General features: G+C 52.0%; 2 protein-coding genes and 1 long non-coding RNA gene across 3 annotated transcripts; 2 read left to right on the forward strand and 1 right to left on the reverse strand.

Annotated features, from left to right (window-relative positions):
* Nucleotides 1-773: 773 nt before the first annotated feature.
* Nucleotides 774-2967, forward strand: LOC131587786 (interleukin-20-like). Its single transcript, XM_058856024.1, has 5 exons — nucleotides 774-932; nucleotides 1035-1100; nucleotides 1500-1652; nucleotides 2075-2149; nucleotides 2257-2967. Exons 1-5 carry the CDS (start codon nucleotides 774-776, stop codon nucleotides 2332-2334), a joined length of 531 nt encoding a protein of 176 aa, XP_058712007.1. The 3' UTR covers nucleotides 2335-2967.
* Nucleotides 2968-6547: 3580 nt separating this feature from the next.
* Nucleotides 6548-21669, reverse strand: LOC131587839 (polymeric immunoglobulin receptor-like). The gene is made up of 11 exons (XM_058856118.1): nucleotides 21513-21669; nucleotides 17908-18003; nucleotides 16863-17192; nucleotides 16375-16704; nucleotides 15446-15769; nucleotides 14461-14775; nucleotides 13444-13564; nucleotides 12847-12965; nucleotides 8105-8224; nucleotides 7928-7989; nucleotides 6548-7126 (listed from the first exon to the last, which is right to left on the reverse strand). Exons 2-11 carry the CDS (start codon nucleotides 17987-17989, stop codon nucleotides 7001-7003), a joined length of 1929 nt encoding a protein of 642 aa, XP_058712101.1. The 5' UTR covers nucleotides 17990-18003; nucleotides 21513-21669; the 3' UTR covers nucleotides 6548-7000.
* On the forward strand, nucleotides 19800-23300 carry LOC131587840 (uncharacterized). Its single transcript, XR_009279443.1, has 3 exons — nucleotides 19800-19871; nucleotides 21229-21321; nucleotides 22979-23300. It is a non-coding gene; the product is annotated as an uncharacterized LOC131587840 (long non-coding RNA).
* Nucleotides 23301-23506: the final 206 nt, after the last annotated feature.

A 23506-nucleotide genomic window follows, 5' to 3' on the forward strand; every position in this document is an offset into this window, starting at 1 on the left:
TAGGAGAGAGAGCTGGTCCCTTGCACGAGCTCATTAATTCAGCAAATTACAAAGGGAAATAAGTGCTGGGAAAAGCAAGAAAAATCCCAAAAGTTAATCCAAGAGTTATTTCCTCCTGGTACCGGGATAAAAACGCGTCCTTCGGAGCTCTCCAGGTCAGACGTCGGTGAGAGAGGTGAAGGTAAAACACTGATTTTATCCCTTTGCTCTATGTCCTTTTGGGTATTTCCTTGTACTCCTATCTCTGAAATACATTTTTTATGAATATCCTTAATTTTCAGTGCTAACAAAACTTGTGTTTGATTTATGCTATTCCAGAGGGAACCTGTTTTCTTTTGGGATAAGACTTTGAAATCTGTTACTTTCAGTCAGTAACCTCCTGTTCCTTCTGTGTCATAAGACTTAAAAATTTAACTTCACTGTATTTATTTTTCTGATAACATTTTTTCAGAAGAACTCTGTTTATTTAGATGCATTTTAAACTAGTATTTTATTTATTTTTCTTTTTCCTTTTGAGCTCTTCTGTTAAATATTTGATTTTATTCGATTTTTTTTTCTCTCTTGCTCATGGGGAGCAAAAAAGAAATGGGTAAGAGATACTAATGAGCGTGGGGTTTTTAGTGCAGATGTACGAATTTTATATAAAATTTATATAAAATTTCTTTTATATAAATTTATATAAAATCCATATTTTCATATGGATCACAGTGGTGTTATTCAGGAAAATAAAGAGGAGTATTCTCTTCCTTGGGCAGGTCTCCCAGGCAGCTGCCATGAGAGGATCCCCCTTGTTCCTCTGCCTCTTCTCCCTGTCCTGCTGGGTGAATTTGATGCCGACAGCTGGGGACAAAATCTTCCACTTTGGAGCCTGCAGGGTTTCCATGAGCATGACAGAGATCAGGGCTGGCTTCACAGCAATTAAAGCCAATATTGTGAGTATTTCCCAGGCTCCTGGGGGACTGGGGGAGCCCCTGGAAGCTCCTGGAGCCCCTCTGGAGCCAGCAGCTCCCTGCTCATCTCCATCCTCTCCGCAGCAATCCAGAGACCCCATCCGGACCCTGAGCATCCTGTCCCACCCTCACTCCCTGCACAAGGTCAAGGTAGGTGGCCCTGGCTGGGGAGCCCTTACAGCATCCAAAAGCAGGTGATTGTGACCTTGGGAAGTGCAATCTGTCATAAATCAGGAATTTTCAGCTTTCTCACACCCCAAAGCACTGGGCACAGTCCAGGTCTCAGCCTCTGATACCTAGCTGCAAAATCAGCTGATTTCCTTTTGTGAGACTTGCTGAGGATGGATCTCCTGGAAAATCAGCCTAAAATGATTTCCCATCTATTTTATCAACTTCAATCAAGCACCACTGAAGAAGCTTTCTCTGAATGAAACTGTCCTGCTGTGCTCAGCTACCACGAGCTTCCTGTCAGAGATGCTTTATCCCAGAGAGTGACTGCAGGTTACACCCCTTTGGAACAACTTTTAGTAACTAAATTCATTTTCTTAGTCTTCAGACAGATGCTGCATCACTCACCAGCTCTTCACCTTCTATGTGGACAAAGTTTTCAAGCACTGCAGGACCGAGGACTCGTTTGTGAACAGGAAAATCAGCAGCATCGCCAATTCCTTCCTCAGTGTGAGGAGGAAGCTCGAGCAGTGTGTAAGTCCTGGGTTCTGCTCCAGCCTGGCTGCATCTCTCAATATTTCACCTGTAAACCAACCTGGGAGATTTAGAAAGCCGCAAAATACAAATATATAAATATAAAATTTAAAAATATAAAATATAAAGCTGGGTTATATAAATGGTTTTAATGAGAATACAAAGCAGAGTCAAGAGTGTTCTGTCCACTGAGAGATTTTTATATTTTCTCACCAGCAAACTCCCCCTTTGGTCCTAAAACCCAATATTTATCCTTGTGTCTGTTACATCAGCTGTTGTGAGCTAAAGCCTGGTTTGGGGTCCTGCAGCCTTTCCCACAGTTCCACAGTGTCTCAGTATATGATGCCCAGCAAAATCAGAAACTGAAATCTTATTTTTAAAAATTAACCGCCCAGACTAATGAATTCATCTTGTTTTTGCAGCATGAGAATAATAATTGTGTGTGTGGGGAGGAATCCACGGAGAAATTCAAGCAAATACTTGCAAACTATGAAGGGGTGAGTTGGTGACTGAGCCTGGTAATTAACACAGGTATTTAAATTCTCGTTATGTTGGGTTGTACCGATGGTCTGTGGTTACAGCTCATTCCTTTGTATCATTTCAGCTGAATGTCACATCTGCAGCCATGAAATCCCTGGGGGAGCTGGACATCCTCTTGGACTGGATGGAGAAATCTCATTAGTGGGTGGCGTTAATTACCCACGGCTGGCTGGGGCTGAGGAGCTGCAGGGGCTTTGCAGAGAAGAGAGGGACAATAAATCACTGCATCAGTGCAGTTCCTCAGCAGTTCCAGCTGCATTCAGGCAAACCTGGAGTGCTTTCCCAGCCAGGGACATCAGCAGAGCCTTCATTAAGACAGAAATAACGAGTTTGATTAAATCAACACCGCTGCTACCAAAGGATGCTCCCAGGGAAAACCCACAAGGGTTTCTCTTGCTGGCAGACATAAAGCTGTGATCATGTCATAAAGTTATTATTTAAATTACAGATTGTTTTGTCTGGGGAATGTGGGGAATGAGTGCTGAGAGCTGGCTGGGAGGACTCTGGTGCAGCTGATGTTGCACAAACCTGGGCTCGGTCTCAGGGCTGCTGCCACTGATGGATCTGGCTGAAATGAGGAGTACAGTGTGAGAAATGCTTCCAAGAACAGGTCCTAGCAGGTATGTCAGGCCTCAGAAATCCCTATTTCCTTTTGAGATGATATTTTCTGCCCTATCAGTAAAAAAGTTTCTGTGTAAGATATGTGGTTGCTGAACAGAAAAAGGTTCTTGAGCGTATTGTGCAATTTACTGACACTCAGTAGTGAGTTTTGTGGAAATTGGGTGTGATGACTGTAAATAAACCCCACTTGAAACTGTGCTGAGTCTGTTGGTCAAAATTCTGGGGAATTATATGATTCTTGCTGGTGAAACTTCCTGAATTCTCTGTGGTGTCCTTTTACAGCAGATGCTGTCAGTCCAGCATGCCAGGGCTGATGCATCCTTCTGGGCACGCCAGAAACACCAAACTCAGACCTCAGTGCCACTAAATTCCCCCAGTTTGTCCCCAAAACTGTGCATTATTTATAGCTCTGGGCTGTTCTCTCCCATTTTGGGTGTTGCTGGTACCCTCTGCGTGCTCTAAATCCCAGCTGGGGCACAGCACCAGCATTTCCCTGGGGCACAAATGTCACCTTGGGTGGCATTTGGTGATTCACTTTCAAAGCAAAGATCTCTCTTTGCTCACTGTCCTCCCTCAGATATTCACTTATGCCAAAGGAAAGCTTCTCTGGGTTTTGATTCTGTTAATTCACTTTCTCAGGGGTTTCATTTATCCAGGGCACAAACAGGTGAACACATCTCCCCGTGCTCTGGCAGTGCTCAGGAGAGCTGATTTTTCAGCTCCATCACTCTTTTAGGAATGAGAGGCATCTGGGACATTTCACAATTCTCAGAAGAACAACCCCTGGGAATGATGCTGGGATGCAGCAAAGTGCCACAGCTCGTCCCAGACCTCAGGAAATCAGCTGGCACCAGCTGAAGGAGCAGGGACTGCTTGGTGAGTCCCTCATGGATCCTTGTGGGCTCTGGATCACAGCCTGAGGGTTTTATTCCACACTTTCAGCTTATGTCACCATCACTGCAGTTCATCCTGTGCATCGATCACACCCTGTGTGCTGCAGCCCCCAGTCCATGCCTGCCTCAGTGCCTCCACCTAAACCAGGGATTTTACACTTCTCTGCCCACTGCAGGGCACCGCAGCTGCCCAGGGCTGCTCCCCTGTGGGAAGGAGATGTCAGCTGGAAGTGCCAGCAGTGCGGAGGAGCGGGGAATGCAGGAGGGGCTGCAGGAGGGATGCAAGAGAGGTGCAGGAGGGCTGCAGCAGGAGAGGTGCAGGAGGGATGCAGGAGGGATGCAGGACGAATGCAGGAGGGATGCAGGAGGGCTGCAGGATGAATGCAGGAGGGCTGCAGGATGCAGGAGGGGCTGCAGGAGGGATGCAGGAGGGATGCAGGAGGGCTGCAGGAGGGATGCAGGAGGGCTGCAAGATGAATGCAGGAGGGCTGCAGGATGCAGGAGGGGCTGCAGGAGGGATGCAGGATGAATACAGGATGAATGCAGGAGGGATGCAGGATGCAGGAGGGATGCAGGAGGGGCTGCAGGAGGGATGCAGGATGAATGCAGGACGAATGCAGGATGAATGCAGGACGAATGCAGGAGGGATGCAGGATGCAGGAGGGGTGCAGGAGGGCTGCAGGAGGGATGCAGGAGGGATGCAGGATGAATGCAGGATGAATGCAGGAGGGATGCAGGATGCAGGAGGGCTGCAGGAGGGCTGCAGGAGGGATGCAGGAGGGCTGCAAGATGAATGCAGGAGGGCTGCAAGATGAATGCAGGAGGGCTGCAGGATGCAGGAGGGCTGCAGGATGCTCAGCCCACCCACCCTGTCAGCTCCCGCTGCTCTCCCGGAGCTCAGCTCATCCCGGCTGCTCCCAGGGAGGCGAGGGAGGAGCGGAGCTGGGGAAAGGCCGTGGGGCAGGCTGAGGAGGAAGAGGATTTGCACAGGGAGAGCAAAAGGGGTTTTCTCCTCTCAGAAATTTCCAAACCGGGCCGCTCTCCTGTCGCCGCTTCCCTCCGGGGACGCTTTCCAGGCTCACGCCTTTCCTGTTGCACCTGAGTCAGGCATTCCCTCCCTTCCAGCGGCTCCGGGCGGGCGCCGACCTGTCCCGGCCTTCCAGGGATCTGTCCCGGCCTCTCCAGGGACCTGTCCCGGCCTCTCCAGGGACCCTTCCCGGCCTCTCCAGGGACCTGTCCCGGCCTTCCAGGGACCTGTCCCGGCCTCTCCAGGGACCTGTCCCGGCCTCTCCAGGGACCTGTCCCGGCCTCTCCAGGGACCTGTCCTGGCCTCTCCAGGGACCCTTCCCGGCCTTCCAGGGACCTGTCCCGGCCTCTCCAGGGACCTGTCCTGGCCTCTCCAGGGACCTGTCCTGGCCTTCCAGGGATCTGTCCCGGCCTCTCCAGGGACCTGTCCCGGCCTTCCAGGGACCTGTCCTGGCCTTCCAGGGATCTGTCCCGGCCTCTCCAGGGACCTGTCCCGGCCTTCCAGGGACCTGTCCTGGCCTCTCCAGGGACCTGTCCCGGCCTTCCAGGGATCTGTCCCGGCCTCTCCAGGGACCTGTCCCGGCCTTCCAGGGACCTGTCCCGGCCTTCCAGGGACCCTTCCCGGCCTCTCCAGGGACCTGTCCCGGCCTCTCCAGGGACCCTTCCCGGCCTTCCAGGGACCTGTCCCGGCCTCTCCAGGGACCCTTCCCGGCCTTCCAGGGACCTGTCCTGGCCTCTCCAGGGACCTGTCCCGGCCTCTCCAGGGACCTGTCCTGGCCTTCCAGGGACCCTTCCCGGCCTTCCAGGGACCCTTCCCGGCCTCTCCACAGACCTGTCCCGGCCCTCCAGGGACCCCTCCCGGCCTTCCAGGGACCCCTCCCGGCCCTCCAGAGAACTGTCCCAGCCTCTCCAGGGACCTGTCCCAGCCTCTCCAGGGACCTGTCCCGGCCCTCCAGGGACCCTTCCCGGCCTCTCCAGGGATCTGTCCCGGCCTCTCCAGGGACCTGTCCCGGCCCTCCAGGGACCCTTCCCGGCCTCTCCAGGGACCTGTCCCGGCCTTCCAGGGATCTGTCCCGGCCTTCCAGGGACCCTTCCCGGCCTCTCCAGGGACCCTTCCCGGCCTTCCAGGGACCCTTCCCGGCCTCTTTAGGGACCTGTCCCGGCCTTCCAGGGACCTGTCCCGGCCTCTCCAGGGATCTGTCCCGGCCTTCCAGGGATCTGTCCCGGCCTTCCAGGGACCCTTCCCGGCCTCTCCAGGGACCCTTCCCGGCCTTCCAGGGACCCTTCCCGGCCTCTTTAGGGACCTGTCCCGGCCTTCCAGGGACCTGTCCCGGCCTTCCAGGGACCCTTCCCGGCCTTCCAGGGACCTGTCCTGGCCTTCCAGAGACCCTTCCCGGCCTTCCAGGGACCTGTCCCGGCCCTCCACGCCTTTCCCGAGACCCAAACCCCTTCCCACTGAGGGGATGCAGCCCTGGGGATGCGGCAGGTGAGCCCTCACCTCCCTCTGAGGGCTGGCAGGAAGGTGCAATGTGGATGTGAGAAGTGAGCAGGAGGGAGACACTGAAAGTTCACAATTCGGGAATTATTTGTGTTTTATCCTCAGTGAAATTCTGGAATCTGCAATGTAGGGATAATTTGTGTTTATCCTCAGTGAGGCCCAGTGTCTGCCAGCTAACCCAGCCTGCCGTTGTCACCTCTTCATCATTGCAGCTTCCTAGCTGCTTTATCTGTGGAATATTCAGCTTTTCCCACCCTTTCTGTGCCTCTCTGGGTGGGTTTTCTTGTGATATCCCACAGACCCTGAGTTCCCCAGTCTGCTGAAAGCCACTGGATTCTTTATTGATCATGCATACAAACACTCCAGACGTGTCTGGCCTGCAGGTGCTGCCCTCAGGTCGGGAAAGCTTAGAGAAATCAGAAGCATCAGATGCTGTTCTAAAGGGTTTTCCAGATGCCTTTAAAAGAAAATGGGATTTTTTTTTTTTCACAATGCTCCTTCTGGCCAGTGAGAGCCCAGTGTAGGAACTGGGGCTGCTGGTGGGACGAGCCACTCGAGTTCCTGCTGTTTCCCAACCCAACCTCCTCACTCAGACCTGCACTTCCAGCCCCCTTCGGAATCAAACCATTCCTCCTAAATCACCACTCCAAGCTGAATTTAAGCAAAAAGAAAAAAAAAAGTCAAGTTATAGCAAACTGTGGGAGCAATGAATTGTGAATTGTGTAGTGATCCTCAAGGTAGAGGCAGTCCCAGGCGCTGCCACCTCCCCTTCAGACCCGGTCCTGGCTGGGGGACACGTCCAGGACTGTGCTGTCCCCACCGGAGCTGCGCTGGGTGATGCTGTCCGAGGTGACGAGGAAGGAGGAGTAGGCAAGGTCAGCGTCCTCCTTGGAGCTCTGGGAAGGACAGGAGCACAGTCAGGGGATGGGGATGGGCAGCAGGGGAAAGGCAGCATTTTGGGGATATCCCAGGATGACACAGGGACACTGGAGGGGTGGGATGATACAGCTGATGTGTCATCCTGGGAGGATCTCAAAAGCTTTTAAGTTTGGGATTCCTTGGCAAGCCTGGATGCTGGCATCCACTCCCCTGTCCTAAAACTGCTAGGCTTTCTTTACTGATCACTCCAGTTCAGCTCCTGGCACTGACAACACCTACACCTCTCCTGTTGGTAGGGGCTTTGAAAGAAAAGTCCCTACAGGCTTGAATCTGGCACCTGCAGCTACTGCCAAATGGTGCCACTGGACCATGACCTTACCCGAGGGGAGGGGAGGTAGAGAAAATTAGGGAAAGGCAGATAAAAGAAAAAAGAATAAAAATAAAATTAGCCCCTGCAATGGCCAAGCCTTCCCTGCTTCCCTGTGTCCCCTGAGCCACTGAGAAGTGGGATGTGATGGTTTCCAGCCATCTGCATATCCCAGTGATTCAAATCTCTGGTAACAAACCCAACCTTCCTGATGCTGCCTGGGGCTGCCTTGGTTCATTTCTTGAAGCAACGTGACATCTGTTAATGTCTCTGCTAAACCAGGGAGTCAGGACAGGGGTGTCAGGATCCACCCACGGGGGCTGGATCTGGGAAAAATGGAGAGCACCAGGGTACAAATAAAGCCCCTGGGAGGAGACAGCCCCTTTGGGACAGACTGCAGGGCTGTGGCCACGTCTCCCAGGTCAGTGGCCTCTCTCCTGCCTCCTCTTACCCTTTTTGCCTTCGTTGTTTCGGCAGCGCTTTCTGGAGCATCCATGGTGGTGGTGGTGGGCTCTGCAGGCAGAGAAAGGAAGGTGTTGGGGAGGGGGCAGTGGCTGGCAGGTGTTTCTGTGGCTTTTGTGGAGTATTTCAGCCTGACCCCAGGGCTGGGCTGGGTTCAGCCACTCACCATCCCCTCCCATGGGGGTGTCCTGGATCTCCTTGGCGCTGTTGCTGGCACTGAAGTCCTTCACGCTCTCGAAGTCTGACATGCTGATGTTTGTCCTGTAGCTCCCCACGGACACCAGGTCTGGTGACAGGGAGGAGGAAAATCCCTCAGGTCTTGCTCAGAGTGGGTGGGAGCACAACAAGACCCAAACCCTCTGTGCCAGGCGATGCTGTGACACAATGGGCAAAGCCCGTGGAGGGCTGGGCTCTGTCTCAGCCGGGACTCTGGGATTTGGAGCTCTCTGGATGGGTCACAGGAGGAGCAGGGGGTTGGAGCTGTCTGGATGGGTCACAGGAGGAGCAGGGGGTTGGAGCTGTCTGGATGGGTCAGTGTGAGGAGCAGGGGGTTGGAGCTGTCTGGATGGGTCACAGGAGGAGCAGGGGGTTGGAGCTCTCTGGATGGGTCACAGGAGGAGCAGGGGGTTGGAGGTCTCTGGATGGGTCACAGGAGGAGCAGGGGGTTGGAGCTGTCTGGATGGGTCACAGGAGGAGCAGGGGGTTGGAGCTGTCTGGATGGGTCAGTGTGAGGAGCAGGGGGTTGGAGCTCTCTGGATGGGTCAGTGTGAGGAGCAGGGGGTTGGAGCTCTCTGGATGGGTCACAGGAGGAGCAGGGGGTTGGAGCTGTCTGGATGGGTCACAGGAGGAGCAGGGGGTTGGAGCTGTCTGGATGGGTCAGTGTGAGGAGCAGGGGGTTGGAGGTCTCTGGATGGGTCAGTGTGAGGAGCAGGGGGTTGGAGCTGTCTGGATGGGTCAGTGTGAGGAGCAGGGGGTTGGAGCTGTCTGGATGGGTCACAGGAGGAGCAGGGGGTTGGAGCTGTCTGGATGGGTCAGTGTGAGGAGCAGGGGGTTGGAGCTCTCTGGATGGGTCACAGGAGGAGCAGGGGGTTGGAGCTCTCTGGATGGGTCACAGGAGGAGCAGGGGGTTGGAGGTCTCTGGATGGGTCAGTGTGAGGAGCAGGGGGTTGGAGCTGTCTGGATGGGTCAGTGTGAGGAGCAGGGGGTTGGAGGTCTCTGGATGGGTCACAGGAGGAGCAGGGGGTTGGAGCTGTCTGGATGGGTCACAGGAGGAGCAGGGGGTTGGAGCTGTCTGGATGGGTCAGTGTGAGGAGCAGGGGGTTGGAGCTGTCTGGATGGGTCAGTGTGAGGAGCAGGGGGTTGGAGCTGTCTGGATGGGTCACAGGAGGAGCAGGGGGTTGGAGCTCTCTGGATGGGTCAGTGTGAGGAGCAGGGGGTTGGAGCTGTCTGGATGGGTCACAGGAGGAGCAGGGGGTTGGAGCTCTCTGGATGGGTCAGTGTGAGGAGCAGGGGGTTGGAGCTGTCTGGATGGGTCAGTGTGAGGAGCAGGGGGTTGGAGCTGTCTGGATGGGTCAGTGTGAGGAGCAGGGGGTTGGAGCTCTCTGGATGGGTCAGTGTGAGGAGCAGGGGGTTGGAGGTCTCTGGATGGGTCACAGGAGGAGCAGGGGGTTGGAGCTCTCTGGGTGGGTCACAGGAGGAGCAGGGGGTTGGAGCTCTCTGGATGGGTCACAGGAGGAGCAGGGGGTTGGAGCTGTCTGGATGGGTCACAGGAGGAGCAGGGGGTTGGAGGTCTCTGGATGGGTCACAGGAGGAGCAGGGGGTTGGAGCTGTCTGGATGGGTCACAGGAGGAGCAGGGGGTTGGAGCTGTCTGGATGGGTCACAGGAGGAGCAGGGGGTTGGAGCTGTCTGGATGGGTCACAGGAGGAGCAGGGGGTTGGAGCTGTCTGGATGGGTCAGTGTGAGGAGCAGGGGGTTGGAGCTCTCTGGATGGGTCAGTGTGAGGAGCAGGGGGTTGGAGCTGTCTGGATGGGTCACAGGAGGAGCAGGGGGTTGGAGGTCTCAGGATGGGTCAGTGTGAGGAGCAGGGGGTTGGAGATGTCTGGATGGGTCAGTGTGAGGAGCAGGGGGTTGGAGCTGTCTGGATGGGTCAGTGTGAGGAGCAGGGGGTTGGAGCTGTCTGGATGGGTCAGTGTGAGGAGCAGGGGGTTGGAGCTGTCTGGATGGGTCACAGGAGGAGCAGGGGGTTGGAGCTCTCTGGATGGGTCAGTGTGAGGAGCAGGGGGTTGGAGCTGTCTGGATGGGTCACAGGAGGAGCAGGGGGTTGGAGCTGTCTGGATGGGTCACAGGAGGAGCAGGGGGTTGGAGCTCTCTGGATGGGTCACAGGAGGAGCAGGGGGTTGGAGCTCTCTGGATGGGTCAGTGTGAGGAGCAGGGGGTTGGAGCTGTCTGGATGGGTCAGTGTGAGGAGCAGGGGGTTGGAGCTCTCTGGATGGGTCAGTGTGAGGAGCAGGGGGTTGGAGCTCTCTGGGTGGGTCACAGGAGGAGCAGGGGGTTGGAGCTGTCTGGATGGGTCAGTGTGAGGAGCAGGGGGTTGGAGCTGTCTGGATGGGTCAGTGTGAGGAGCAGGGGGTTGGAGCTGTCTGGATGGGTCACAGGAGGAGCAGGGGGTTGGAGCTGTCTGGGTGGGTCACAGGAGGAGCAGGGGGTTGGAGCTGTCTGGATGGGTCAGTGTGAGGAGCAGGGGGTTGGAGCTGTCTGGATGGGTCACAGGAGGAGCAGGGGGTTGGAGCTGTCTGGATGGGTCACAGGAGGAGCAGGGGGTTGGAGCTCTCTGGATGGGTCACAGGAGGAGCAGGGGGTTGGAGCTGTCTGGATGGGTCAGTGTGAGGAGCAGGGGGTTGGAGGTCTCTGGATGGGTCAGTGTGAGGAGCAGGGGGTTGGAGCTGTCTGGATGGGTCAGTGTGAGGAGCAGGGGGTTGGAGCTGTCTGGATGGGTCACAGGAGGAGCAGGGGGTTGGAGCTGTCTGGATGGGTCACAGGAGGAGCAGGGGGTTGGAGGTGTCTGGATGGGTCACAGGAGGAGCAGGGGGTTGGAGCTGTCTGGATGGGTCAGTGTGAGGAGCAGGGGGTTGGAGCTCTCTGGATGGGTCACAGGAGGAGCAGGGGGTTGGACCTCTCTGGATGGGTCAGTGTGAGGAGCAGGGGGTTGGAGCTCTCTGGATGGGTCAGTGTGAGGAGCAGGTGTAGATGCTAGCTTTGGAGCAAGCTGCAGGCCCCATGGCCTGCCAGGCCTGCCTGAGAAGCTAGCCTGGGAAATTCATGGGAGGATTCAAAACAATCCTCAAAGACACAAAACAGCCTGCAGGTGCTGTTTGTCTGTTCCCGTGTTTTCCTTACAGGAGAAGGTCAGGGGGTGGTAAACCCCACTGACCAATGATGGTAATGTAGTATTTTACTAACCAATAAGAGTTTCCTTTCTGTACTTTCGACGAACCAGTCTATATAACATGGCTGTAACAATAAACTAGAGATTCTCTCCTGATCTGACTCCCTTGAGAGTCCGTGTCGTTCTTCCCGCCGTTCCCAATTAGAACGACAAGCAGGGGGTTGGAGCTCTCTGGATGGGTCAGTGTGAGGAGCAGGGGGTTGGAGCTGTCTGGATGGGTCACAGGAGGAGCAGGGGGTTGGAGCTGTCTGGATGGGTCACAGGAGGAGCAGGGGGTTGGAGCTGTCTGGATGGGTCACAGGAGGAGCAGGGGGTTGGAGGTCTCTGGATGGGTCACAGGAGGAGCAGGGGGTTGGAGCTGTCTGGATGGGTCACAGGAGGAGCAGGGGGTTGGAGCTCTCTGGATGGGTCAGTGTGAGGAGCAGGGGGTTGGAGCTGTCTGGATGGGTCAGTGTGAGGAGCAGGGGGTTGGAGCTGTCTGGATGGGTCAGTGTGAGGAGCAGGGGGTTGGAGGTCTCTGGATTGGTCACAGGAGGAGCAGGGGGTTGGAGCTCTCTGGATGGGTCAGTGTGAGGAGCAGGGGGTTGGAGGTGTCTGGATGGGTCAGTGTGAGGAGCAGGGGGTTGGAGCTCTCTGGATGGGTCACTGTGAGGAGCAGGGGGTTGGAGCTCTCTGGATGGGTCACAGGAGGAGCAGGGGGTTGGAGCTCTCTGGATGGGTCAGTGTGAGGAGCAGGGGGTTGGAGCTGTCTGGATGGGTCACAGGAGGAGCAGGGGGTTGGAGCTGTCTGGATGGGTCAGTGTGAGGAGCAGGGGGTTGGAGCTGTCTGGATGGGTCACAGGAGGAGCAGGGGGTTGGAGCTGTCTGGATGGGTCAGTGTGAGGAGCAGGGGGTTGGAGCTGTCTGGATGGGTCAGTGTGAGGAGCAGGGGGTTGGAGCTCTCTGGATGGGTCACAGGAGGAGCAGGGGGTTGGAGCTCTCTGGATGGGTCAGTGTGAGGAGCAGGGGGTTGGAGCTGTCTGGATGGGTCACAGGAGGAGCAGGGGGTTGGAGCTCTCTGGATGGGTCAGTGTGAGGAGCAGGGGGTTGGAGCTGTCTGGATGGGTCACAGGAGGAGCAGGGGGTTGGAGCTGTCTGGATGGGTCACAGGAGGAGCAGGGGGTTGGAGGTCTCTGGATGGGTCACAGGAGGAGCAGGGGGTTGGAGCTGTCTGGATGGGTCAGTGTGAGGAGCAGGGGGTTGGAGCTCTCTGGATGGGTCACAGGAGGAGCAGGGGGTTGGAGCTGTCTGGATGGGTCACAGGAGGAGCAGGGGGTTGGAGCTCTCTGGATGGGTCACAGGAGGAGCAGGGGGTTGGGACCTTCCTGCCCATCCTGGTGTGGTACCAGGAGAGAAGCTCAGCCCAGCACTTGAACTCAGTGCTGCTGCTGTTTCTTGAGAGCCCAGAGAGGCAGGGACTCACCAGATCTCTTCAGCTGCCTGTATTTGACAATGGCAAAAGCTGTCACAACAATCAGGATCAGACCAGCAAGAGGGCCCAGCACTAAGGCCAGAGTGTTGGAGCCATGGCTTTCATCAGAGCTGGAACAGAGGGAGAGAAATCTCACTGAGAGCGATGCATGTGAAAATCCAGCAGGCTAAATTTGGGTGGGATGGTAATTCTGAGTGAGCATGGTGCAATTCAATCAATTAACTGGATTCTAGCACATGGAATAAAATAAAACCCAAATAAAAATATAGGCTTGAAGTCAACAGCTACATCAGCAGCTTGGTTATAAATACACAAAGGAAAGTTCTCTAATATTAACAGAAGTACTTTCAAATAGTACCTGGAATTTCTAATAATTTCCTTCTGATACTAATTTCTTGAATTAGAGATTAATTATGAGTCATCTTGCCCTTTGCTCTCACTTTTTATCTTCTCTGACATTTAAAGCAAAATTATTCGGGGCTGAGTTTTTTCTTGTGTTGCTAAACAACACACACAAGGTGTGTAAACACAATGGGATTGTATAAACCCCACAAAAATGAGAAATGGCAGGGGATGGAGGGAACCAACCTTTCTGGGACAGCTCCTTTTCGCACCTCAGCATCGCTGTAGGCTCCTCCTGGGGGAACAGCTCCAGACTCACGGCTGGAATCCACATCCAGGAGCTCTGGGCTGTGCTTGGCATCGCTCCCTGTGTGTCCCAGGAAAGGAGGGTGGTTAGAGAGCAGCAGCATGAGAACTGGACACAAAAACTACAGGGATGTGTTTGGTGGACATGGAGCTGCTGTGGGTTTTGGCTTTCCATGAGAGGATCTTCAAAATGGGGGTTTGAGGCCTGAAATGCTCTCAGGCCAAATATTTTACTGCAAAAATCTCAAGTAGGATCTCTCTGCCTCTGAATTTTAAAAGAGTCTTGCATTTCTAAGTAAAAAGGCTTGCATTTCTGAGTCCTGCCTCTAATAATTTCCAGACTGAATTTTGCATCCTTGCTTTGTTTTTATTCCTGGCTCCTTGCCCACCAAAAACAATGATATGGGGCTGTTTCACTCTGTTTCCACATTGGCCATCACTCACTTAGGGTGGGTAAATATCAGATACCCAGGGCTCTAATCTTTCTCTGCCTCTAACTATATTCCTCCCCCCAAAACCATTTCAATTCCAAAATACTCCACCAAAGCCGAGGCTAAGCCCCTTGCTGTTGGTGTCAGCCTCTCCTGCTCTTTACTGGTTTCCTGTTTATTAAGATAAGAAGTTCCCTGGAGCAAGATCTCTGAACTTGATCATTCCTTTACCTGAAAGGTGCCAGATGTTGCCTAAACTAAATGATGCTACACATTGTGATAGGAGCAATTAACCAGCACGGGGTTAAAAGTAAAATTACTGTGGAAAGAGGCGAGCTTTTTATGACTGGGAAGTCAAAACTGAGCGAACGAAAACGTGAAGGGAAATTGTGCAAATCAGGGAGGGCGCTGCTGGCACCTGCCCGGGATGCTGCGCTTCTGTTTCGAGCTGCTGCAGCCTAGCGGTGATGGAGAGCCCTCCCTGGGCACAAGGGACGAGCAGGGAAAGCCCTGCCCTGGAGCTCACCTGTGCTCACCCGCAGCTCCACGGCCATGGTTTCCCCAAAGGCACCGTTGCGCTTCACCCCACACCAGTACCAGCCTTCATCTTCCTCCGCCAGCGGGTCAAAGCTCAGCACAACCGTCCTGGTGGATGCGTTACAGGTGGCACCCGGCCCTGGCAGCCCCTGATCCAGCGCTGGCAGCATGGAGCAGCCAGTGGAGTTCCACTTGCACCAGTATTTCTCGTAGGAGTAGTACTTGCAGGGGTAAGAGCAGGTTAAATCCACCCTGGAGCCCACTTGTGCCTCCACTTCCTTCGGTCCCGTCAGCGCAGGTTCTCCTGCAAGGACAAACAGGACATCAGTGCTGGGGTTCAGTGGTGGGGTGGCCAGCAGGTAGTGGGGATGGAGCTTCGAGGGAAAATGCTCCTTGTGCTGCTTAATTAACACTAAAGGTGTTGTTTATGGTTCTTCTCTTGCAGGAAAGTATTTCTTTCTAAGAAATACTTCATAAGAATTTTCTGTGAACGCATTCCCATGTCGCCCTGAAAACTCAGCTTCTGAGCTTGCTGACATGGTTTTCTAAGGACTTTCCCAGGACAGTAACTGTAAACATAGATATGTGTACATTCCTTCTGTTCCATGTCTTGTGATGGGCATCTCTCATGGCCAGTGCAGTGAGAAAGTGTTATCCTGACCATCCAATCCCTGGCCATGGTCAGGAGCCTATAAATCCTGGGAGGAAAAATAAACTTTCCCTTTCTCTTCACCACACCTCGACCTGTGATCTATTCATCTTCAGCAGCAACATTCCCACAAAACTGAAACTTTCCCTGTGTCAGTTTTGAAGCTGCTGGGGTGTTTGAAACTGCTTCTGTTTCTCCTAATTTTCTTGGGAATTACAGAGTTCAGGCTTGGAGCTCACGTCTCTTCCCAAAAAGGCAGATTGCTCGCTTGGGGTGGTTCTGTCCCTCCTGAACAGGCAGAGAACTGCCAGGGCTCACCTCTTACCTTCTACAACCTTCAGTTCCGTGGATGACTGCTGCTCCTTCAGTTCATTTGACATGCACCAGTAAAAGCCCTCGTCCTTGGCCTGCAGCTGGTTCAGGATGACGGTGACAGTTTTGTTTTTGGGGTTCTCGAACATGGCCACTCTTCCTTCATAGTTGTACTTCACGTAGCCGGTGTTGTCTATGATCTTGTCACATCCCTGGGGCCTCCACTTGCACCAGATCCTCGTGGAAGATTTCGTTAGAGGATCATAAAGGCACTCGAAGGTTGCTGAACTTCCTTTTTTTCCAGTTACTGTGGTCTTTAACTGAGGGAAGTTTTTGTCTGTTGGCAAGAATGAAATGAGCAGTTATAAGAGCCTCACTTGTGTCCATGTCTCCTAAAAAAAATCAACATTATCAGATCCAACAAAGCTGCCATGGCTAAAGGAAGGCCAAGCAAAGCTCAGGGGTGCAAACATCAGGAGATTGTTCTGACACTGGTGGGAATTGATCCTAAAGGATCAGTCAGGCCTTGCTTTTTCCCAAATTCACCGAGTGCTGTTGGCTTTGTGGACAGAAATTGCAAAGCTTTGTTCCCTTTGCTAGAGGGACCCTCTACATCTGTCAGTTTGAGATTTAAGGAACTGAGGGCTTGAAGAGACAGCTTGCTTGCCTCAGACTGGGGCAGGAAGGTAGAATTTGTCTCCTGGAGTTTTGGGCTGGGGAGCAGAGCTATCCACTTCTGGGAAGGTGAAGTCTGGATACAAGCTTTATTTAGTGATGGTTTAGTACTTACAGGTGGTTAAATTGATAGAAAGAAGTGTGTAGATGAGAGAATAGGATAATAGCAAAGAGAAATTCAAGTTCTTGCTAAATAAAGTGAGACTGCTGGTGATGCTTTTGGAGAAAAGGCGAGAGGAAGGGGAAAACACCCTGGGAACAGCTCACCCTCGTAGATAAACACGTCCAGTTCCTTCGATTTTCCTTCCTTCCCATATTCACCAGCCCCACAGTAGTACAAGCCTGTGTCTTCCCAGTCCATCTGAGTCATGGTGACACTGAAGGAGCCTGGAGGCTCCTCAAAAGTCAGCAGAACTCTCCCTTGGAGATCCGGATCAATGTTCCGATGGCTGTCGATGATGTTCCGGCAGCCGTCCTTCTCCTTCTTGCACAGGTACCTCCTCAAGTCCACGGTGTCCTCGCCAAAGCTGCAGGACACGGTCCAGGTGCTGCGGAGCTTCAAGTAGAAGAGCTCAGCTGCCTCAGGAACAGGTGGGGCTGTGCACAGACACAGTCAGGGGCTGGATGAAACTTCCCTGAAAGCACCTGCGGCTCCCAGACACCCCACAGGCCTCGTTTAAAAGGGAGAGAGGGGGGGAAAATCTCAAAGCAAACGGTATTTTAGGGATTGCAAGATCCATAAAGATTGTAATTACCTTCAGCAATGCTGAGGATGACTCTGTGGGACAGCCCTCTGCCGTTGACCCCCACGCCACACTGGAAGGTGCCGGCATCCTCCGGCCCCAGCGCTGAGATGTTGATCTGGAAGTTCTCGGCCTCGGGGTGGTCGGTGAGGGAGATTCTGCCCTGGTAGTCGGGAGCCACGTAGCGCGTGGCCACGGCGGTGACGCAGCGGGAGCCCACCTCCCTGCACCAGTATTTCCTGTCCTGTCTGTTCACCGCCGTGCCGGGGTAGAAACATTTCACGGTGACCGAGCCGCCCAGCACGCCATAGACCTGCCGAGGGCCGAACACGGGGCTGGAGACTGCGGGGAGAACAGGCTGCGTGTCAGGACGGGATTTCCTGAGCCACATTCAGGCTCTCAGTGGCTGATCTGTTCCCCAAAACACTTTCCCTTGAAACTCCCTCAGGCTCAGGAAATCATGTCCACATCGTGTGTCCCCACAGCTGTGCGGCCTCCATGGCCTGCAAGGCCCCATGACCTGATTAAGATGCTCCCCATGATGTCTCAGAATTTCAGCTTTTGTATTTTTCAGGTCCTGTACTGCATTAGTGCCTAACTCCAAGCTCCATAGAGAGTGTTGGTAAGCTCTCTTTGCATTCTGGTCAGACAAAATAATCCTTCTGAGAACCTCAGGCCTTGAAAATCATAAACAAAAGTGAATTGTGGGGGGAGCGAACTGGGGGAATATGACTTCATTACCTGAAGCTGGAATTGGAGAATTAACCCCTGATATGCAAATGGCCCAAACTTATTTCAGTCTGAGAAACTCATGACCTTGTCCATTTTGGGTGTAACCTCTTGGGAGGCTTCATCTGCCCTTAATGTACCTGAAGGTCCTTCATTAAACTCATTATTATTCATTAAATATATCCACTTTTATCTTTTTAACTTTGTCTGTCCCCTGCTTCTAGGTAAGCCTGTTCCAGGCATCACCCAAACCCTCCTCCTCCCTTCCCAGGGCCACCTCTGGTCCTTGGCCACCCCAAAATCTGTGCCCTGGGTGGGTGACACTCACTGGCTGCCTTGGGGAGGTATCTGCCTCTTGCAGACCCAGCTGGGAGCAAGGCGAGCAGGAAGAGGAACAGCAGTAATGTCATTTTTCTTGCATTCCCTGGAAAAGACGTAGAAGATATTGAATAATCACATTTGCAAAGTGTTAAGAGTCTAATAAGCTTCGTGCTTGGAGGATATGAAGGTTGTGGCTGTGTAAAGTAGAGAGAAACACGGGTTTGGATTGCTCCTGTTGAGGAATTGGATGGGAAAAAAGGGAGTTGATATCTCTGTTCTAACCTGGGCTGCTGCACAGGACAGGACTGCCCATGGATCTCATCCCAACACCCCAATATTCCCTCTGCCACAGAATTCCTGACTGGAGCCTGTATTTGCTGACTCTGTTTCCCTGGTCTCTCCAAGGACACACAAAAGATAAATAGGGTGATATTTTCACCTCTATTTTTTAATTCTTTCCTCAGCTGCTGAGGAATTGAGTGAGCTGTAGGGATTCAGCTCAGCTCTACTCCTCCAAAAATCAGATTTTATGTGTGTTTCCTGAGCCCAGATCTTGATCCACCTGCCTGTTCCAAGTTCATAGAAGGCACCCACAGGAGCTGATAAGAGGTGCCAAGGAAAACCTTTACAAACAATCAGAGAAATTTGATTTCGGGGCATCAAGTGACACGATTTTATTAAGGGTAATTCCCGGCAGAAGAAAAAAAGCTTTTATTTCCCTGTTAAGATGAAAGGTGTTCTGTTGTGCCTCTTCCTTGTATTGTGATTTCTCCTTGCTCAATGGCCACTTGTCCGTGGCTAATAATTAACTCACTGAGCATGAAAAATTCTCTTTCAAACACATCCCAGAAGTAGCCAGCAAGGCAAACATAACAAATTCTGCAGAAAGCAAACACCGTGGCACAAAGAGGGCCTTGATGTTTGCCCCTGGCTGACAGCAGCTCCTCTGCCTCACTGCCCTCCAGCCTGTGGTGCAAGCAGGACCCAGTTCAGCCTTGCCCATTTTGCCAAAGCTGAAATAATCCGTTATCCTGATTTTTTCAAAAATTCCAGCTGCTTTTGGGGTACAGCCCACGTTGTTCTGTCAGCTCTGGAAGGGTTACCAAGATCTCTGCCTACCCAAACCTGTGCTTCCCGTGCTCTTGCACCACCAACACCTACAGCTCTGAGCTGGTTTAAAGTGTAAATGGAACAATTACAACATAATGACCTTTTCTCTTGCTTTCCAGCTCAGGACAGATAATTTTGTTGTTGTTGTTGTTGTCTTCATGTGGTCCTGGGAATGAATAACAATCTCAGTTTTGGTTTGGTGCTGGGCTCTAAACCTCCTTGCAGCTCCACTGCGTGACAAGGACATTTTAGTGATGTGTTTTTAGTGTCTTTACCCTTGACACTGGCTGATGGTAATTTCCTGGGTGTTTCTCTGGACCTGGGTTGGGACCATCACCTTCCTCTCCAGTGCTATTTTATGCCTAAATTTTGGTATTTTCCAGGTTTCCAGCAGCAGTGCTCTCTGGCCAGGCTGGCTCTTCCAAATCTCATCCATTACAAGACTTTCCCCAGGTTTCTGTTGTGCTTTTGGGATTCTGTCAGTCCTAGGGAGAATTATCTTCAGATTTAAATTATCTTCAGATTTAAATTATCTTCAGATTTATAATTTGGAAGAGACCAGGACCTGACCCCATCAAATTGTGCAAACCTGAGCCAGCAGCTGCTCTGTCTGGGTACGGAATATCAGAGTTCAATTCCCAAATTCTGCTGAATTCCTGCTGCAGGGATTGCCAGGGATCAGCCCAGTCCAGCACATTAGATATTAACTATTGCTCCTGACAATGAACAGTGTCAAGGCCATGGGATTGACAAAACACTAAATGTTTAATTGTGACATTTGTCATTCCAGCCTGGGAGCCCTTCTGGATTTTTGTGGAATGTTTGCTGCTATTCAAATAATTGAGAAATAATAATATAGAGGTAATATATTGCATATATTCTATATATTTTATATACAGGTAATATTTCCCCCCTCAAATCCTTTTGATCCATGGGGAAGCTGTGCAGATGCAAATTGTTGTAGAGAGAGTTGTGCTGTGAGGAAGTTCTGGAGGTTTCTGTGCCCAGAAAAAAGGCTCAGCAACAAATTTCATCCTGCACAGGACTGGATTACTCACATCTTCAAATGCCCATCAAGTTCACTGCTAATCTTGCCTTGCCATGGGTTTTATTTTCTGCAGTGGAATGGGGAAAAACCACCATTCCACCCCATTTTCATGGGGTTAAGAATGAGCAATTAACTTGCAGATAAAAGATTGAGCTGACCCAACCACATGCAGAAAATAAACATTTCCACTTCTAAGCAGATGACTCCTTTTCAATATTGAGAAAATAAACAGGAGGGGCTCGTTTGGTGATGCAATGAGCAGAAACACTTTGGTAGAACTTGCTGAAGAGTATCAGGATTTACCAAGAAATCAGCAGTTTTTAGAAATACCTGCAGTGCTTGGGACCCTCTGAACTAAGAATGTTTGTGTCAGTTAAACATATGAGCAACTTATTTCAGAAAAGAAATTAAAATAGAATAAACAGGCAGCTCTCAAGGCAGTGACTGAAATCCCAGCTGAGATTGTGCTGCTGGCCCAATTTTACATTCCTTTCAGCTGCTGGATCCACTAACTAACCTGAGACCTGATTTTATGTTCCTTTCAGATCCTCCATGCACCCACTTGTTGTTTTTCAGATCAGACCTTCATGGTTCATTTGTTCCTTGGGCTGGAGAGTGAAATCAACTTCAGCACCATGAAATTATTTTAGTTTAATTCTCCTCTGCCTGCAAGGAGCAGGAACATCCCATGGCCCAAGAGGCTGGAGGGATGGATGATGCCAGTGTGGATTTATTAACAATTGCAATTAGGTGATGATTATTTGTACTTGAGGAATGTATTAAATCTATAGGAATGTTCCCTGTGCAGAGTGGGAATTCAGGGGTGTAGGACCCTTCACTGGTCTGAGTGGGACAGGGGCTCCTCTGATTTCACTTTTAGGAGACCACGTCCAGTCCATTCATTTAAGCTTCAGGTTCTATTTATCTTCCTGTAACTGTACAAACTTCTCAGGGAGCGTCTAAAGCAGCTCCTTTAGGACACAACTGCAGCAATTCTCTTCTAAAATTTCAAAATCTGATGGTTGGGGTTCAAAAGCCAGCAATGACCTCAGGCTGAGTCACAAAATTCAGATTACTATGGTAATATTTACTAACTTTTATTTCCCATGTTAAAACTTAAAGCAAATATTGTAATGATAATTAATCTGTTGAGGTTTTTTTTTTTTTTAGAAACTAAGTATTAAAAATCTGCTGCAGGGAAGAAACCATAACTGCCATAAGGCTGTTCCTGTGGTTCCTTCAGAAGAAATCAGCCTCCCACCAGTGAGTTCTGAACATGAAATGGTTCCAAACCTTCCCTGCCATGTGAGGAGGGATCCTCAAAATTGGCTCAAGACTCATTTTCTTCTCCTTCCCCATCCCACCACAGCCCTACAAAAGCTCAAATATTTTTTTTTTTTACAAAACCTTAAATCTTTGTGCATTCCCAAAGATGCCAAAGCAGCGTTACTTACACCCCAGGCACTTCTGGCGTTCCCTCTCGGGCGGCTGCTGGGACGTGCTGTGAGTGTCCTGTGTCCCCACGGGGCTGTGGCAGTGCCAGCCTGCTTTAAATACTCCCTGCACCTTCAGCCCTGCATTTCCACCTCTTGTGCCTTAAAGGAACAACATCCAGCAGCGCTGCCAGGTGAGCTCTGCCCATGGCAAAGCCCAGCCCAGCTCTGCTGTCCCTCCAGGGTGTCCTCACCCCAGCCTGGGGGGCTCCCAGAAAACTCCAGGGCTCCTCTGCCTCCTTTGGGAAGGAGCTTGGTGTCTCTCTGTGGTCAAACCCATGGAGAGTCTTTTGGGTGCCTCTGTGCCAGCTTTTTGTTTGGGCAGGACCTGAGCAGCCAGGGCAGCTGTGGTTCCTTGCTTTGCCTCCTTTTAATGATGCAAAAGCAGGAATTCCTTCTGACTGGGGGGGTCACACGGAGCTTTCCTCGCCCACTCTGTGAAAACTGATGTGTTTGAAGAGGATGGCAGCTCCTGCAGTGCCTGGGAGCAGCAAGATCCTGACCCAGAACTGGGATCTTCAACAGATTTGTCACATCCTAAAGCCAGCCTTGGAAATGCCTTTTGTTTAGCTGAGGGTGCTGAGCTCCATTTTTTCCATGAATGTGCAGCTTTTGGGGTGAGGAAGGATCTCTTGGAGTGAGGAAGGAGCTTTTGGGGTGAGGAAGGAGCTTTTGGGGTGAGGAAGGAGCTTTTGGGGTGAGGAAGGAGCTTTTGGGGTGAGGAAGGATCTCTTGGGGTGAGGAAGGAGCTTTTGGGGTGAGGAAGGGTCTCTTGGGGTGAGGAAGGAGCTTTTGGGGTGAGGAAGGATCTCTTGGGGTGAGGAAGGAGTTCTTGGGGTGAGGAAGGATCTCTTGGGGTGAGGAAGGAGTTCTTGGGGTGAGGAAGGATCTCTTGGGGTGAGGAAGGATCTCTTGGGGTGAGGAAGGAGCTTTTGGCTGTCGCTGTGCTTGGTGGGGATCTCAGACTGAGCCACCACCCCCTCTCCTCGATGGGAACAAACCCCAATCCCTTGCACACTTCCCACCATTCCAAACATTCTCCAGGGAATCCTGGCATTGCTTTCTTGCCTCGTGGCCACCGAGCTGTGCTGGCTGGACCACAGTGGACACAGCTGTGTTTGCTCTCCTGGAGCTCCCACTCTCCCAGGCACGGATCCCTCGGGATCCCTTCCCTGCTGGCTCCTGCAGAGCGATGGAAATGTGCTTTTAAGACCTTGCAGAGGAAGGTGGGATGGCTGTGGGCAGAGGAAAACCTGGCAGAAATATGGGCACCTTTAACTCCTGGTGCATCTCAAGGAGGAAAAATGAACCCAAGGCTAATAAATAGGTTTTTTTTAACCAAACCCCCCTTTTCACCCTCAGCATTTCCAGTAAATCCAATCCATGGCCTCATGTAAATATATTTGAAATGTATTTCCTTGCTTTAGCACATGAGGAAGCGTTTCCCTGCCAAGTCACAGGTTCCAAAGCATTTTGGCATCTCCAGAAAACAAACAACCTTCGGATTGCTTTTATTTGGGGAGTGCAGATTGCAGCATGAGCCACGATCCAAGTGTGAAACCAGCGCTGCTGCTCGGGGCTGGGCTGTGTTTGAATCTGAGCTGCTCCTGAAGCTCTGGATATCCCTGCAGGAGAGGTGAAGGAAAAATAGCACTTTGGGAACGTGGGTGGCTGAGAAACTGAAATCAGACGTGGTTTATGTGTTGCAAAATGACTCCATGGATCAGGATTTAAAAAAAACCAAACCAAATAAAAGTAAAATCCTTTTTATTTTTAGTAACCTGCTCCCTTCCAACCCAAACCATTTTGTGATTTTCTGATATTTTGCCTCTCACTGAGCAACCCTGAAGCCACAAAGATCCTTCCCTCCCCACTCCTTTTTTTTACCTTTCCCTCAAGGAAACAACCCACAAATAGCTGGGTTCAGGTGCGTTGTTTTATTCTCTCTTCTGCAA

The sequence above is a fragment of the Poecile atricapillus genome, chromosome 23 (assembly GCF_030490865.1).
Source record: "Poecile atricapillus isolate bPoeAtr1 chromosome 23, bPoeAtr1.hap1, whole genome shotgun sequence".
In the NCBI taxonomy this organism is placed as follows: domain Eukaryota; kingdom Metazoa; phylum Chordata; class Aves; order Passeriformes; family Paridae; genus Poecile; species Poecile atricapillus.